Below are 16,054 nucleotides of genomic sequence, written 5' to 3'. Positions count from 1 at the left end.
GAGCATCCTAGCAAATGTAATGAGTTGACAGGAGGTCGTGCTGGAGAAGGTGGGCCTCTCATGCAATATGACTGGTATGGCCAAGACAGGGAGAAGGCCACGAGAGAATGGAGGATTGGAGAGATGCATCTACAAGCCAAGGAATGTCAAACATGGCCAGCAAACCACCAGAAACTAGAAGAGGACTCCCCTACAGGTTTTCGAGGGAGCATGTCCCAGCTGACACCTTGCTTCCAGACTTCTAAGACTGCAGGTCTGTGAGACAACACATTTCGGTTGTTTTGAGTGACTCAGTTTGTAGTACGTTGTCATGGCAGCCCTAGGAAACTAATACAGTGGCCTGGACTTTGAATTGTTGCAAATAATGGGGGAAGGGAAACAGTGAGTCACCTAAGCACTGTGACCTACAGGTTTTCAATGACTTTCCAGTTTATTATCTGACAAGTGAAAATATTTTCAGGAACATGCACAGTGAACACAGGAATGCTAGAAAGGCAAACACAAAAGGGCACACACACACGACAGGTGACTGAAACTTTAACGCACCTAAGGGATTGACCACAGCATTTACAAATCAGTGTTACTACATTGGTTTTTCAAAGATTAGCATTTACATTTATAAACTTTATTTTACAAGTTTCACAAAATTCAATTTTCTTAACACTTTGACAGGAATCTAACTCTACAGTCTATCAATATGGTAATATTTTACCTCTTTTTTTTTTTAAAGCACTAGTGCTCTTCTTAAGTGAAATGTTAACACAGGGCTCAATACATAAAAGGGAAAGTGAAGTTCATCCATTTGGGGGGGGTCCCATAAGGGGCCTCATGCTTCCCTAGGTGCTACCCCCTCAGACACAGCACAGGTTGGGAAGCCACAGAATTAAAATATTAACAATGAATGCGTAAAGATTTCACTGACAAATAAAAACTAGGGAGTGTATTTAGTGACCACAACTTTCTAAGCTTCTGCTTTTCCACATGCTTTTCTTTGGTTTCCTCACTTCAGAAAACTCTTTGAACATTAATTGTTTGAATGGCAGCTATATTAGTCAGGAGCTGTAATGCTACACCTGGGAATTTATCTACATGATAGATACTGATGAATAAAATCCAACAAGAACGATTTTGTTCAAAAAAAAAAAGCTTTGTTAAGGCGGTCTATTGTTCATACTAACAGAAATAAAACATTTCTCATGAATAAAGTCCAAAGCCAAGATAATTCTTAGAAAGATGAAGCATCCCTGCTGGGCGTGGTGGCTCACACCTGAATCCCAGCACTTCGGGAGGCCAAGGTGGGTGGACCATCTGAGGTCAGGAGCTCGAGACCAGCCTGGCCAACATGGTGAAACGCTGTCTCTACTAAAAATACAAAAAATTAGCTGGGCATGGTGGTGGGTGCCTGCAATCCCAGCTACTTGGGAGGCAGAGGCAGAAGAATTGCTTGAACCCAGGAGGCAGAGGTTGCAGTGAGCCGAGATCATACCACTTACTTCAGCCTGGGCAACAAGAGCGAAACTCCGTCGATAAGAAAAGAGAAAGAGAAAGAGAAGAGAAAAGAGAAGGGAAGGGAAGAGAAAAGGAAGCATCCCAAAAATTCAAAAATTCAAAGGAAGTTTCCAAGGAAATGCTACATCGTGGGACTGTAGCACGTATGTCCCAAGGGGATAGAAAAGGAATAACAGCTGGGTGCGGTGGCTCACGCCTGTAATCCCAGCACTTTGGGAGGCTGAGGCGGGCAGATCATGAGGTCAGGAGATCGAGACCATCCTGGCTAACACGTTGAAACCCCATCTCTACTAAAAATTAGCTGGGCATGGTGGTGGGCGCCTGTAGTCCCAGCTACTCAGGAAGCTGAGGCAGGAGAATGGCAGGAACCCAGGAGGCAGAGCTTGCAGTGAGCTGAGATCACGCCACTGCACTCCAGCCTGGGCGACAGAGCGAGACTCCGTCTCAAAAAAAAGAAAAGAAAAGAAAAGAAAAGAAAAGAAAAGAAAAGCAATATTCATACAATTCATACAATTCAATGTGTCCAGGGCAGGCTGGACTATGGGGAGATGGAGAGATGCACAGTCACACTGAAGAAAGACAGGGAGGCCATGTGGAACCCCAGGGGCCACAGAGACACAGGGAAGCATCAGGCTAAGGCCATGAGTTAACACCACAAAAGAGAAAGGCACCAGACACTTAGGCTTTTGGTTAAGTAAGTTGGGCTTGCTCATTAAGGACCTTTTCTTGAGACTCATTCTTTATAATTTATTCATTTCACAAACACTTCTGTAGATTTCACAAACACTAATATAGTTATTACCATATTAGTAACTCCTTTAATTCTAACAACTCTGTGAGGAAGGGACTATTATTAGCCACATTTTACAGAAGAGGAAACAGGCACAGAGAGATTACGCAATTTGCCCAAGATCAGGATGTCTGAAAATGTTGATCTGGGATTCAAATACCTTTCAAGGGAATAAATGACACCTCTGAAAGATGTCACCCATTTTCCCTTAGAAAAATCCTTTAGAAATCCCCTAGGAATTTCTCTAGGAAGAGAAATTTGTCCTAGAAAATCCTAGGAACCTGCCTGAGTGAAAAGGAAAAGTAGCACCAGAATTGATAGTCCACTTGCCCATCGCACCGCCGGGATACAATCTCTGAAATGACGACACATTTAAATGCGATAGACGAATATGAAATTGGTCACAGATGAACAAAGGATTTTTTCCATTCTTAGTAAATGCCCTTAGTACATCTGAATTTGTTTAAAAATGTTTGAGTAAAATCGTTAATGTTGCATACTGGTTAAATCAACTGGAAGCTGATTCGGGAAGCACTTGCTTATCTACCACAGACGCTAGCATCAAAAAGGCAGTAAATAAATAGTAAACTTGTTATTAAAAAAAAAAAAAGTAGTTCCCCAGCCTGGCCAACATGGTGAAACCCTGTCTCTACTAAAAACACAAAAATTAGCTGGGCGTGGTGGCGCATGCCTGTAATCCCAGCTACTGGGGAGGCTAAGGCAGGAGAATTGCCTGAACCCGGGAGGTGGAGGTTGCAGTGAGCCGAGATCATGCCACTGCACTCCAGCCTGGGTGAAGAGCAAGAGTTCATCTTAAAATAAAATAAAATAAAAACTGGTTTCAAATAAGGGTTAAGAATAACCTTGTACATCCCAATTCATTACTTTATCATATTCTTGAATTCTTTGCTTTATGTGAGAAAGTTTATTCTTTAGGTAATCACAGCGTTCTTTTTTTTCCAGAAATGTAGGATCCTGTAAAAGAAATATAAGTATTATTTTGGCTCTTGGCTTCCTCAGTGAAAAAACACAGAAACATACATTGTCACAGGAAATGATCATACACAACAAAAGTCTCTACAGCAGATTCCGAACTCAGAGTAACAGTTAAGCTCTTTACACACTTTTTAAATGTACTTTTTTTTTTAGAGCAGTTTTAGATTCACAGCAAAATCAAACAGAAGTACAAAGAGCTGAGGCACCTTTCATTTTACTATCTGATGTACATAAAAAAGTGAATGAAGCCAGGTACAGTGGCATGTGCCTATAGTCCCAGCAACTCAGGAGGCTGAGGTAGAAGGATTGCTTGAGCCCAGGTGTCTGAGGCCAGCTTAGGCAACATGCCAAGACCCCATCTCTTTAAAAAAAAGTAATAAGTATAGAAAATATTAATAAGTGGTCTCTACCGCCTTGACTGATTTTTTTTCTTTTTGAGACAGGGTTTCATTCTGTTGCCGAGGCTAGAGTGGAGTGGCATACTCTGTCTCCCAGTGCAACCTCTGCCTCCCAGGCTCAAGTGATCCTCCCACTTCAGCCTCCCAAGTAGCTGGGGCTGCAGGTGTGTGCCACCATTACCGGCTAATGTTTGTATTTTTTTTGTAGAGACAAGGATTCTCCATGTTGCCCAGGCTGGTCTCAAACTCCTGGGCTCAGGCGTTCCACTCGCCTTGGCCTCCCAAAGTGCTGAGATTACAGTCCTGAGCCAGTGTCCAGCCACCTCTACTGATTTTGAGATTAAGTTAGAGCTGGAAAGATGTAAAATCAGTTCATCTTTTTGAAGGAACAGGTGGAGAATTCCCGATCAATGCTCATTTCCCTAGGTTGCTAAATCAGGACACAGCAAAATGTATTCTGAACAGACATGACAAGAAATGGCATCCAGCAGCCATTTTCCCTTAAAAGGAGCATCTCACGAAATAACAAAAAGGAACTATTTTAGCTAACAGAGTCTAGAGTCTGTCAATTATCATGTATGTACCTGGATAAGAATACAGTTTGAAGAAGAAAACTGTTTTACTCACATTCTTTTTTTTCTTAAACTCTTCATGGATTCTTGAAATTCTCTCATGTTCCTGAAAATAATATATTGTATACTTAAGTTAAAACATTTGCATTTACTCGAATCATATCTCAAAGCACACTGAGAATTAGAACAAAAAACAATTTTAACTAAGAAAATAATGAAAACAGTGACACACAAAAATTCATTTCACAGGCAAATATTTGAGGGCTTACTATCTGCTAGGCCCAGGCAATAAAAGAGAGAAAGGGCCCTGACCACATGCAACCAGTCCCAAGCCCCAGGCCCTTAGGGAGGATACATAGCTTGCCCAGGGTCACACGGCTGGCAAGCTCCGTTTCCTTATTGGTAAAATGAAAATAAAACCATAATGACCTCAAAGGGTTGTAAGAAGGTTCACTTATTTGAAATGATCCTTATAAACTGCTTGCCACATAATAACCACATTAGTTATGATTATGTACATCCTTTTTGGAAAGTTCATCCCCTTTGGAAAGTTCTTTTTCGAGTTATTAGGTGTTGGGGTTAAGCAGTTTGACAGTATGTAACTTTTGAAAATAGCTAATATAAGGCTTCTTGCAACTTTTTTCTAAAGTTTTATAATAAATATGAACTTTGTTAAGGAATTGAACGGTCTATCCAAAGGGAACAGATTACTACAGCAATGCCCTCATTCATCCATGCACACCTATGCATAGAGATTGTCCGACAAAGCAAACCTAATAAATAAATAAATATAATAATTTATAGGTTTTTTTTTTTTTTCAAGACAGTCTTCCTCTGTCACCCAGGCTGGAGTACAGTGGCACGATCTCAGCTCACTGCAACCTCCCACGTCTCTGGCTCAAGCTATTATTGAGCCTCAGCTTCCCAAGTAGCTGGAACTACAGGTGTGCGTCACCATGCCCAGCTAATTTTTGTATTTTTAGTAGAGATGGGGTTTTGCCATGTTTCCTAGGGTGGTCTCGAACTCCTGGCCTCAAGTGATCTGCCCACCTCGGCCTCCCAAAGTACTGGGATTACCGGTGTGAGCCACTGTGCCAAGCCAATAATTTATAGTTCTAAAAGCTTGTCCTACACCTGTAATCCCAGCACTTTGGGAGGCTGAGGTGGGTGGATCACCTGAGATCAGGAATTCGAGACCAGCCTGGCCAACATGGCAAAACCCCTCTCTACTAAAATACAAAAATTAGCCAGGCATGGTGGCTCACGCCTGTAATCTCAGCCACTCAGGAGGCCAAGACAGTAGAATCACTTGAACCCAGGAGGCGGAGGTTGCAGTGAGCCAAGATCACGCCACTGCACTCCAGCCTGGGCAACAGAGTGAGACTCCGTCTCAAAAATAAATAAATAAATAAAATAATAATAAAATAAAAGCTTGCCCTGAGAACCTTTTCCATCACTGATCCATATCCTTTTCCCAGTATATTTTCTTTCTTTCTTTTTTTTTTTTTGAGACAGTGTCTTGCTCTGTTGCCCAAGCTGGAGTGCAGTGGTGCAATAGCTTACTATAACCAAAACTTCTTGGGTTCAAGTGATCCTCCTGTCTCAGCCTCCCAAGTAGCTGGGATTATACGGCACATCACCAGGCCTGGCTAATTTTTATTTTTGTTTATTTATTTATTTATTTTTTATTTATTTTTGAGATAGAGTCTCATTCTGTCGCCCAGGCTGAAATGTAGTGGTGCGATCTTGGCTCACTGCAACCTTCCCCTCCTGGGTTCAAGCGATTTTCCTGCCTCAGCCTCCTAAGTAGCTGGGATTACAGGTGCCCACCACTACGCCCAGCTAATTTTTCGTATTTTTAGTAGAGATGGGGTTTCACCACGTTGGCCAGGCTCGTCTTGAACTCCTGACCTTGTGATTCACCCACCTCAGCCTCCCGAAGTGCTGGGATTACAGGTGTGAGCCACCATGCCCGGCTGCTAATTTTTATTTTTTTATGAGTAGACGTGGTCTTGCTATATTGCCCAAGCTCATCTTGAACTCCTGGCTTCAAGCAATCTTCCTGCCTTGACTCCCAAAGAGTGGGCATTACAGCCACGAGCCCCCTTGCCCGAATAATTTTAATTCTTCAATCTCTTTTACAGACTGAGATCATGAGTATGTTTGTGTTTTGAATGCTTGCCAGCAGTGAAGATAAACCTGGTGATTTAATTGCAATCTGTAATAACAGATCCTGTACAAGGAATAAACTTACTGCTGGGGTTAGCACTGCTGTTCTGGAGATGCAGGCAGAGATGAGCTGTAACATCCGTCTAGAGTCTGTCACTGAATTTAAGGAGTGGTAAGGACCAGAGGGATTGTTTGGGGCAATATTTCTATTTTATGGGCTCCGAAAAGTCATGTGACTATTTTTCAGGGGTGCACAACCATGTCTGTGAGAGAACCTGCCTCCAAACAGGCCCACTGGACTTTGAAATGCCTCACATGCTTCCATGGGGACATGGTGGGAAAATGAATGAGCCTGTGGACTCCTGCCCAGGACAAAGCTCAGCCTGTGGCCAAGGAGAAGCTAACTTTTGTAATACGGTTAATATTTCTACTTTAGATAAGGACTGGAGGATACACTGATAATAACAACCGCGGGCCTGCCATTGGGTTACTTACAAGCCCTGTCTTGTTAAAAATCACAGGTAATGGCTGTTGGTGATACTGGGTGGAAACATCATGGGAAGACTTGGTCTTAGTCTGTACTGTCATCAGGACCCTCTTGATTTCCCAACTGCAGACCACGTGCTGCAGCCCTTGTCCATTTTAAAGCACACAAACCAGATACCACTGGGTGTTGGCTCAAAGATTACAGGTTAAGATTTTCTTCTTTTTTTTTTTTTGGTGAGACGGAGTCTCGCTCTGTCACCCAGGCTGGAGTGCAATGGCATAATCTCGTCTCACTGCAACCTCTGCCTCCCAGGTTCAAGCCATTCTCCTGCCTCAGCCTCCCGAGCAGCTGGGATTACAGGTGCCCGCCACCACACCTGGCTAATTTTTTGTATTTTTAGTAGGGACAGGGTTTCACTATGTTGGCCAGGCTGGTCTCGATCTCCTGACCTAATGATCTGCCCGACTCAGCCTCCCAAAGTGCTGGGATTACAGGCGTGAGCCACCGCACCCCGACTTTTTTTTTTTTTTTTTAAACGGAGTTTCGCTCTTATTGCCCAGGCTAGAGTGCAATGGTGCGATCTTGGTGTACTGCAATCTCTGCCTCCAGGTTCAAGTGATTCTCCCGCCTCAGCCTCCCGAGTAGCTGGGATTACAGGAATGTGCCACCACACCTGGCTAGTTTTGTATTTTTAGTTGAGACAGGATTTCTTTTTTTTTTTTTTTTTGAGACGAAGTCTTGCTCTGTCGCCCAGGCTGGAGTGCAGTGGCGCGATCTCAGATCACTGCAACCTACGACTCCCGGGTTCAAGCAATTCTCTTGTCTCTGCCTCCCCAGTAGCTGGAATTACAGGCACGTGCCACCATGCCTGGCTAATTTTTGTATTTTTAGTAGGGACGGGGTTTCACGATGTTGGTCAGGCTGGTCTCGAACTCCCAACCTCAGGTGATCCGCCCACCTCAGCCTCCCAAAGTGCTAGGATTACAAGTGTGAGCCATCACACCCGGACTTGCAGGTCAGAATTTTCTGCATTATTTCTCCAAACAAGCCTGCTCCTCCCAACCTGTGCTGATCCAGATTCCTGGGGCCTCATGCCTTCCGGCACTCCTTTGACGGCCTCTAAACTAGGTCACCCTTCTTAGACCCGTGGGCCTTGCTTATTTTCCAAATGGTACTGACATTGAACCTCAATATTTGCTGAATTTCTCTTGCTTCCTGTACTGGTGTCTCTTAGCCAACACCATTCCATTGCTCCAGGGTTAGGAAAATGTCACCGTAATACACATTTGGCTTAGTTAACTCATAATGATAAGTGATTTAAATGTACACTTAACAGTCTGTGGTCAAAGCAAAGATACCCAACTTCTCAGGTAAAAAAATTATATATATATATGTGTGTGTGTGTGTGTGTGTGTGTGTGTTCCCATACATAAATTTGACATTTAGTTTTTTTGGTTTTGTTTTGGTTCTGTCGCCCAGGAGTACAGTGGCACGATCTCAGCTCACTGCAACCTCCGCCTCCTGGGTTCACGTGACTTCTGCCTCAGCCTCCTGAGTAGCTGGGACTACAGCCATGTGCTACCACAGCCAGACCAACATTTAGTTTTTACAAAGCTGTGTTTTTAAAATCTAATTATACATGTAATAGATTAATACAGCCTCTTTTAAAAAGAGAATATTACACAAATATTCCTACCAGCATTATTCATAATAGCCAATGAGTGGAAATGTCTATATAGACATTTGGAAATGACCAAATATCTATCTCTTGATAAACGGATAAACAAAATGTGGTATATCCATATAGCAGAATATTATTCCACCACAGAAAGGAATAAGTATTGACTTATGCTAAAATATGGATGAACCTTGAAAACATTATGCAAAACGAAGAAGCCAGACACAAAGGATTTATATGAAATGTTCAAACTAGGCAAATCCATTCAGACAGAAAGTAGATTAGTGGTTGTCAATGGTTGGACAGAGCTGAGAATGGGAAATAACTGCTAATGGGTAACAGTTTCTTTTTTTTTTCTTTTCTTTTCTTTTCTTTTTTTTTTTGAGACAGGGTCTCGCTCTGTTGCCCTGGCTGGACAACCTCTACCTCCTGGGTTCAAGTGATTCTCCTGCCTCAGTCTTGCAAGTAGCTGAGATTACTCAGCCCGCCAATGTGCCCAACTAATTTCTGTATTTTTAGTAGAGACAGCGTTTCACCATGTTGGCCAGGCTGGTCTCAAATTCCTGACCTCAAGTGATCTGCCTGCCTCAGCATCCCAAAGTGCTGGGATTACAGGCATGAGCCACTGCCCCCCGCCAATATAGGATTTCTTTTTGGGGTGATTAAACTGTTCTGGAATTTGAGTGGTGCTGATTGCACAACTCTGTAACTATACTAAAATTCACTGAATTGTACACTTTAAAAGGGTAGATTTATTATATGTGAATGAGATCTCAATTAAAAAGAGTACATCTGGGCCAGATGCAGGGGCTCACGCCTGTAATACCAATACTTTGGGAGGCCGAGGTGGGCGGATCACCTGAGGTCAGGAGTTCAAGACCAGCCTGCCCAAAATGGGGAAACCCTGCCTCTACTAAAAATACAAACATTAGCTGGGCATGCACCTATAGTCCCATTTACTTGGGAAGCTGAGGTAGGAGAATCATGTAACCTGGGAGGGAAATGTGACAGTGAGCCGAGATTGCGCCACTGCACTCCAGTCTGGGTGACAGAGCAACAGAGCAAGACTCCGTCTCAAAAAAAAAAAAAAAAAAAGAGTACATCTGATTTAAAAATGGCACAGGTGGCCAGGTGCGGTGGCTCACGCCTGTAATCCCAGCACTTTGGGAGGCTGAGGCGGGCAGATCATAAGGTCAGGAGTTCGAGACCAGCCTGACCAACATGGTGAAACCCCATCTCTACTAAAAATACAAAATTAGCTGGGCATGGTGGCACATGCCTGTAATCCCAGCTACTTAGGAGGCTGAGGTGGGAGAATAGCTTGAACCTGGGAGGCGGAGGTTGCAGTGAACTGAGATCATGCCATGGCATTCCAGCCTGGGCAACAAGAGCAAAATTCCATCTCAAAAAATAAATAAATAAAAATTTAAAAATGGCACAGATTATAAGGCATTCCTATTTCAATACTCCTATTTCAAAATGTGAAAAATGTGGGGGGTGAGGAAGAGCACTACAAAAAAGCTTAAGTCCCCTGTAACCACCATTTCTACTCCTGGTTTTCCTCTATGTCATAATCACAGCTACCACTCTGATGTGTATGCCCAGCAGCTCACATTTGTAGCGTATCTCATATCTGCTCTTTTGTTTTGTTTTGTTTTTTGTTTTTGAGACATGGTCTCACTCTGTCCCCCAGGCTGCAGTGTAGTGGCAAAATCACAGCTCACTGCAATCTCAATCTCCTGGGTTCAGGCAATCTTCGCACCTCAGCCTCCTGAGTAGCTGGGTCTACAGGTGCATGCCATCACGCCTGGCTAATTTTTATATTTTTTGTAGAGATGGGGTTTCACTATGTTGTCTAGGGTCTTGCATGCCTGGGTTCAAGCAATCTGCCTGCCTTGGCCTCTCAAGTGTTGGGATTACAGGTGTAAGCCACTGTGCCTGGCCATTTCTGCTCTCTACTCTTACTCAATGGCTGCTCTGCCTTTGCGCTAACTGCTGGGCTCTGGCTTAGCAGGGGAATGCGATGCCCCTGGTAGCTTCCCTACACTCACTTTCTGAATAAACCTTTGTGAATTATCCTAGTTTGAATGTGCCATCTGTCTCCTTTGGGACCCTGCCTGATTTGGTATGTATCTTAGGCAAATTTATATTTTACTTAAGAAAATAAAATATGGGTAAGCACAGAGTGAAAAAACAAAAAGAAAAAATACTGTTTAATAATTGAAGACAAAAGATATTAAGTTACATAATTTGAATTGTCATCTTCACTAGACACCTTGAGGATCTCAAATGCTTTCCTAGACACAGAAAGCAGATGTAAATGGTTATACACTTTTTTAAAAGCCAGATTTTGGGCGTGGTGGCTCATGCCTGTAATCCCAGCACTTTGGGAGGCCGAGGCGGATGGATCCCAAGATTAGGAGATCGAGACCATCCTAGCTAACATGGTGAAACCCCGTCTCTACCAAAAATACAAAAAAATTAGCTGGGCGTGGTGGCGGGGGCCTGTAGTCCCAGCTACTTGGGAGGCTGAGGCAAGAGAATGGCATGAACCCAGGAGGTGGAGCTTGCAGTGAGCTGAGATCACAGCACTGCGCTCCAGTCTGGGTGACAGAGCGAGACTCATCTCAAAAAAAAAAAAAAAAAAAAAAAGCCAGATTTTATGCTGAATGCAGTGGCTCATGCCTGTAATCCCAGCACTCTGGGAGGCCAAGGTGGGTGGATTATTTGAGGCCAGGAGTTGAGACCATCCTGGCCAACATGGCGAAACCACATCTCCACTAAAAATACAAAAAAATTAGCTGGGTGTGGTGGCACATGCCTGTAATCCCAACTACTCGGGAGGCTGAGGCAGGAGAATCACTTGAACCCGGGAGGTGGAGGTTGCAGCAAGCCAAGATTGTGCCACTGCACTCCAGCCTGGCAACAGAACAATACTCTGTCTCACAGAAAAAAAAAAAAAAGCCAGATTGTATTCATCCTCTAGATTTCAGTGCTCCTCCTAGGCAGCTGCACACACTAACCTGTCGGCTTTCCGAATGATGGGGCAATCTGCTCATCACTGCATCCAGCTCATCGAACTTCCTCAGGACGGCCTGAACTTCTGCAGACAGCTCTTTGTACTCTGAAAACTGGTCTTGGAACACAGCTTTATAGCGTTCTCGCTCATCATCTGTCTGAATCACAGGGTATTTTCTGGGGGAAAAACATAAACCAAAGATATAATCGTTTCACTAAGAGAAGCTGAATGGGAAATCAGCTTAGCTTATTCCTTAGTGATCATATCGTACCTTCAATTCAATACATTACCTCTCAGGTAACAACTATTTACATACATGATTTCAAGCACAGAGTATTAACTTGGAGACAAACTGGAAAATGAAAGGACCAAATGGGGCCCCTCAACTTCTACCTTGCGGAAGAATTCAGACTGATACTCACGCCACATAGTCGGGCATCACGATAGGTTTAGGAATGTGGCCTGGGGGGATGTGTCCACTCAGTAGTTCAGGTTTCATTTTTGCTGTTCTCAATTCCTTGAAATTAACTTCTGAGTCTCTTTGTTTGTCACCACTGGTGGCCATTTCACACTGCAGTTAGGGAGAAAAAGAGGATTTATTAATAAATATAGGTAGAAAAAAACCCTCTGAATGGGGAGGAAGAACAGGTGGGGTGTCTCAAACCTATAATCCCAGCACTTCTGGAGGCCAAAGCGGGAGGATCACATGAGGTCAGGAGTTCAAGACCAGCCTGGCCAACAGGGCAAGACCCTGTCTCTATAAAAAGTTTAAGGCCAGGCACAGTGGCTCACGCTTGTAATCCCAGCACTTTGGGAAACTGAGGTGGGTGGAACACTTGAGGTCTGGAGTTCGAAACCAGCCTGGCCAACACGGTGAAACCCTATCTCTACTAAAAATACAAAAATCAGCTGGGCGTGGTGGCGGGTACCTGTAATCCCAGCTCCTCGGGAGGCTGAGGCAGGAGAATTGCCTGAATCTGGGAGGTGGAGGTTGCAGTAAGCTGAGATTGTGCCACTGCACTCTAGTCTGGGCAACACAGCGAGACTCCCTCTCAAAAAAAAAAAAAAAAAAAAAAAATCAAAATCAAAAAAACAGAAAAGGAAATGAGTTACACTGTTTTTGTTATATGAAGACGGAAGCAAACAAATTCACTATCAGAAAGAAACGCTTCCTGATCTTCAGTATTTTTATAGTATTTTCATTTTTTAGTATCTTTTTTTTCTTTTCTTTTTTTTTTGAGATGGAGTCTCGCTCTGTTGCTCACGCTGGAGTACAGTGGCATGATCTCAGCTCACCGCAGCCACCGCCTCCTGGTTCAAGCAATTCTTGTGCCTCAGTCTCCCAAGTAGCTGGGGTTACATACAGGTGTGTGCCACCACGCCCAGCTAATTTTTGTATATATAGTTTTTTCTTTGAGATGGAATCTCGCTCTGTCGCCCAGACTGGAGTGCAGTGGCGAAATCTCGACTCACTGCAAGCTCCGCCTCCTGGGTTCACGCCATTCTCCTGCCTCAGCCTCCCGAGTAGCTGGGACTACAGGTGCCCGCTACCATGCCTGGCTAATTTTTTGTATTTTTAGTAGAGATGGGGTATCACCGCATTAGCCAGGATGGTCTCGATCTCCTGACCTCGGGATCCGCCCATCTCAGCCTCCCAAAGTGCTGGGATTACAGGCGTGAGCCACCGTGCCCAGCAATTTTTGTACTTTTAGTAGAAACAGGGTTTTGTCATGTTGGCCAGGCTGGTCTCAAACTCCTGACCTCAGGTGATCTGCCCACCTTGGCCTCCCAAAGTGCTGGTATTACAGGTGGAGCCACCACACCCAGGATAGTATCTTTATTTTATTTAAAAAAAATTTTTTTTTTTTTTTTTTGAGACAAGGTCTTGCTCTGTCATCCAGGCTGCAGTGCACTGACTTGATCATGACTCATTGCAGCCTCAAACCCCTGGGCTCAAGCGATCCTCCCACCTCAGCCTTCCAAGTAGCTGGGACCACAGGCGTGCAGCACCATGCTGGATAATCTGGCTAATTTTTAAATTTTTTGTAGTGATTAGGTCTTGCCATGTTGCCCAGGCTGGTCTCAAACTTGTGGGCTCAAATGATCTGCCTGCCTTGGCCTCCCAGAGTGCTAGGATTACAGGTATGAGCCACTGTGAGTAGGCTTTATTTTTTTTTTTTTTTTTTTTTTTAGAGACAGGGGTCTTGCTATGTTGCCAAGGCTGGTCTTCAACTCCTGCTGCCTCAGGCTCCCAAAGTGTTGGGATGACAGGCATGAACCACCATGCCTAGGCTAGATTTTTAAATGTAAGGAGGATGTTGCTGGGACTGCAGAGGAAAGGCAGAAGATGTCTTCAATTTGCCCAAGTGGTCCTAACCTGTGATTGCCTGAAAAGGGCTATAAGAATCCTAGATGCAAGAGATGGTGGTTTGCGCCATGCTGGTTTCTTTTTTTTTCTGAGATGGAGTCTCACTCTGTCACCCAGGCTGGAGTGCAGTGGCACGATCTTGGCTCACTGCAGCCCTGCCTCCTGGGTTCAAGCAATTCTTCTGCCTCAGCCTCCTGAGTAGCTGGGAGTACAGGTGCATGCCACCACGCCCAGCTAATTTTGTATTTTAGTAGAGACAGGGTTTCACCATATTGGCCAGGCTGGTCTTGAACTCCTGACCTCATGATCCGCCTGCCTCGGCCTCCCAAAGTGCTGGGATTACAGGCATGAGCCATCATGCCTGGCCTTTTTTTTTTTGAAATAAGAGTTTCGCTCTGTTGCCCAGGTTGGAATGCAGTGGCACAATCTCGGCTCACTGCAACCTCCACCTCCCAAGGAATTCTGGGACTATAAGCGCAAGCCACTACGCCTGGCTAGTTTTTTGTATTTTTAGTAGAGATGGGGTTTTACCACATTGGTCAGGCTGGTCTCGAACTCCTGACCTCAGGCGATCCGCCCACCTCGGCCACCCAAAGTGCCGGGATTACAAGCGTGAGCCACTGTGCCAAGTCACGCTGGTTTCTAAACAGCAGAGCTCTTAGAGGCCCTTTTGTAAAAATTATGTGTTCAAAAGAGAGAAAGAGAACACAAGGTGAAATGGCCTAGAGAGGAAGTCTCAGACAGAAAGGAGATAGGATTGGAAGATCCAGTGGATTCTACCCTAGAAAGGGCAAAAATGGATGCTCAGCTTTGGGGTTGAGAAAAAACTTTCAGGGACTCCATTGGACAGTGCCTAGAACACCAACAAAGTTGATGAAATTGGTGGATGCTAGAAGAGGTGTTTCCATTTTATACATAAAGAAGTGCCGGGCCCAGTGGCTCACACCTGTAATCCTAGCACTTTGGGAGGCCGAGGCGGGGGGATCACAAGGTCGGGAGATCGAGACCATCCTGGCTAACACAGTGAAACCCTGTCTCTACTAAAAATAGAAAAAATTAGCCGGGTGTGGTGGTGGGCGCCTGTAGTCCCAGCTATTCGAGAGGCTGAGGCAGGAGAACGGCGTGAACCCAGTAGGCAGAGCTTGCAGTGAGCCGAGATCGTGCCATTGCACTCCAGCCTGGGCAACAAAGCAAGACTCTGTCTTAAAAAAAAAAAAAAAGAAAGAAAATAAGTGAGGTTGAGGCCAGGTGCAGTGGCTTACACGTATAAGCCTAATGTTTTGGGAGGCTGAGGTGGGAGGATCACTTGAGGTCAGGAGTTCGAGGCTGCAGGGCGCTGTGAATGGTCCACTGCACTCCAGCCTGGGCATCAGAGCAAGACCCTGTCTCTTAAAAAAAAATCAAAAACAGAAGTGAGGTTCAGAGAGGTCAAGTCAATTCTCCAAGGTCACGTAACTATTAAGTAGAAAAGCCACAATTAAAACTCAGAACTGGGCTGGGTGAGGTGGCTCATGCCTGTAATCCCAGCAGTTTGGGAGGCCGAGGGGGGTGGATCATTTAATGTCAGGCATTCAAGATCTGCCTGGCCAACATGGTGAAACTCTGTTTGTACTAAAAATACAAACATTAGCCGGGCGTGGTGGTGGGCGCCTGTAATTCCAGCTACTCAGGAGGCTGAGGCAGGAGAATCGCTTGAACCTGGGAGGCAGAGGTGGCAAGGAGCTGAGATCACACCACTGTACCCCAGCCTGGGTGACAGAGCGAGACTCCGTCTCAAAAATAAATAAATAAATAAATAAATAAATACCCAGAACTAGGCCAGGTGCAGTGGCTCATTCCTGTAATCCTAGCACTTTGGGAGGCCAAGGCAGGAGGATTGCTTGAACCCAGATGTTTGAGACCAGCCTGGGCAACATAGGGAGATCCTAGCCGGGCGAAGTGGCGGGCGCCTGTAGTCGCAGCTACTCCGGAGGCTGAGGCAGGAGAATGGCGTAAACCCGGGGGGCGGAGCTTGCAGTGAGCTGAGATCTGGCCACTGCACTTCAGCCTGCGCGACAGAGCGAGACTC

The 16,054-nt window shown here is 44.8% G+C and overlaps 1 protein-coding gene across 3 annotated transcripts in view; it reads right to left on the bottom strand.

Annotated features, from left to right (window-relative positions):
- Nucleotides 1-1,862: 1,862 nt before the first annotated feature.
- Nucleotides 1,863-16,054, bottom strand: part of MARVELD2 (MARVEL domain containing 2) — a 32,329-nt gene continuing 18,137 nt past the window's right edge. For 2 of the 3 annotated variants that reach the window (XM_017890638.1, XM_017890640.1), the window contains 4 exons: nucleotides 12,041-12,189; nucleotides 11,623-11,794; nucleotides 4,321-4,371; nucleotides 2,761-3,274 (listed from right to left, as the gene is read on the bottom strand). In XM_017890638.1, coding sequence (XP_017746127.1) covers nucleotides 3,152-3,274; nucleotides 4,321-4,371; nucleotides 11,623-11,794; nucleotides 12,041-12,189 — 495 coding nt within the window. In that variant the 3' untranslated portion in view covers nucleotides 2,761-3,151. Of the gene's footprint in view, nucleotides 3,275-4,320; nucleotides 4,372-11,622; nucleotides 11,795-12,040; nucleotides 12,190-16,054 lie in introns of all 3 variants that reach the window. The other variant, XM_017890639.1, reaches the window with a different exon arrangement.

The sequence above is a fragment of the Rhinopithecus bieti genome, unplaced genomic scaffold (assembly GCF_001698545.2).
Source record: "Rhinopithecus bieti isolate Rb0 unplaced genomic scaffold, ASM169854v2 scaffold_18354, whole genome shotgun sequence".
NCBI lineage: Eukaryota > Metazoa > Chordata > Mammalia > Primates > Cercopithecidae > Rhinopithecus > Rhinopithecus bieti.
Note: the sequence above shows the minus strand (reverse complement) of the source record. Positions and strands in the feature narration are given on the sequence as shown.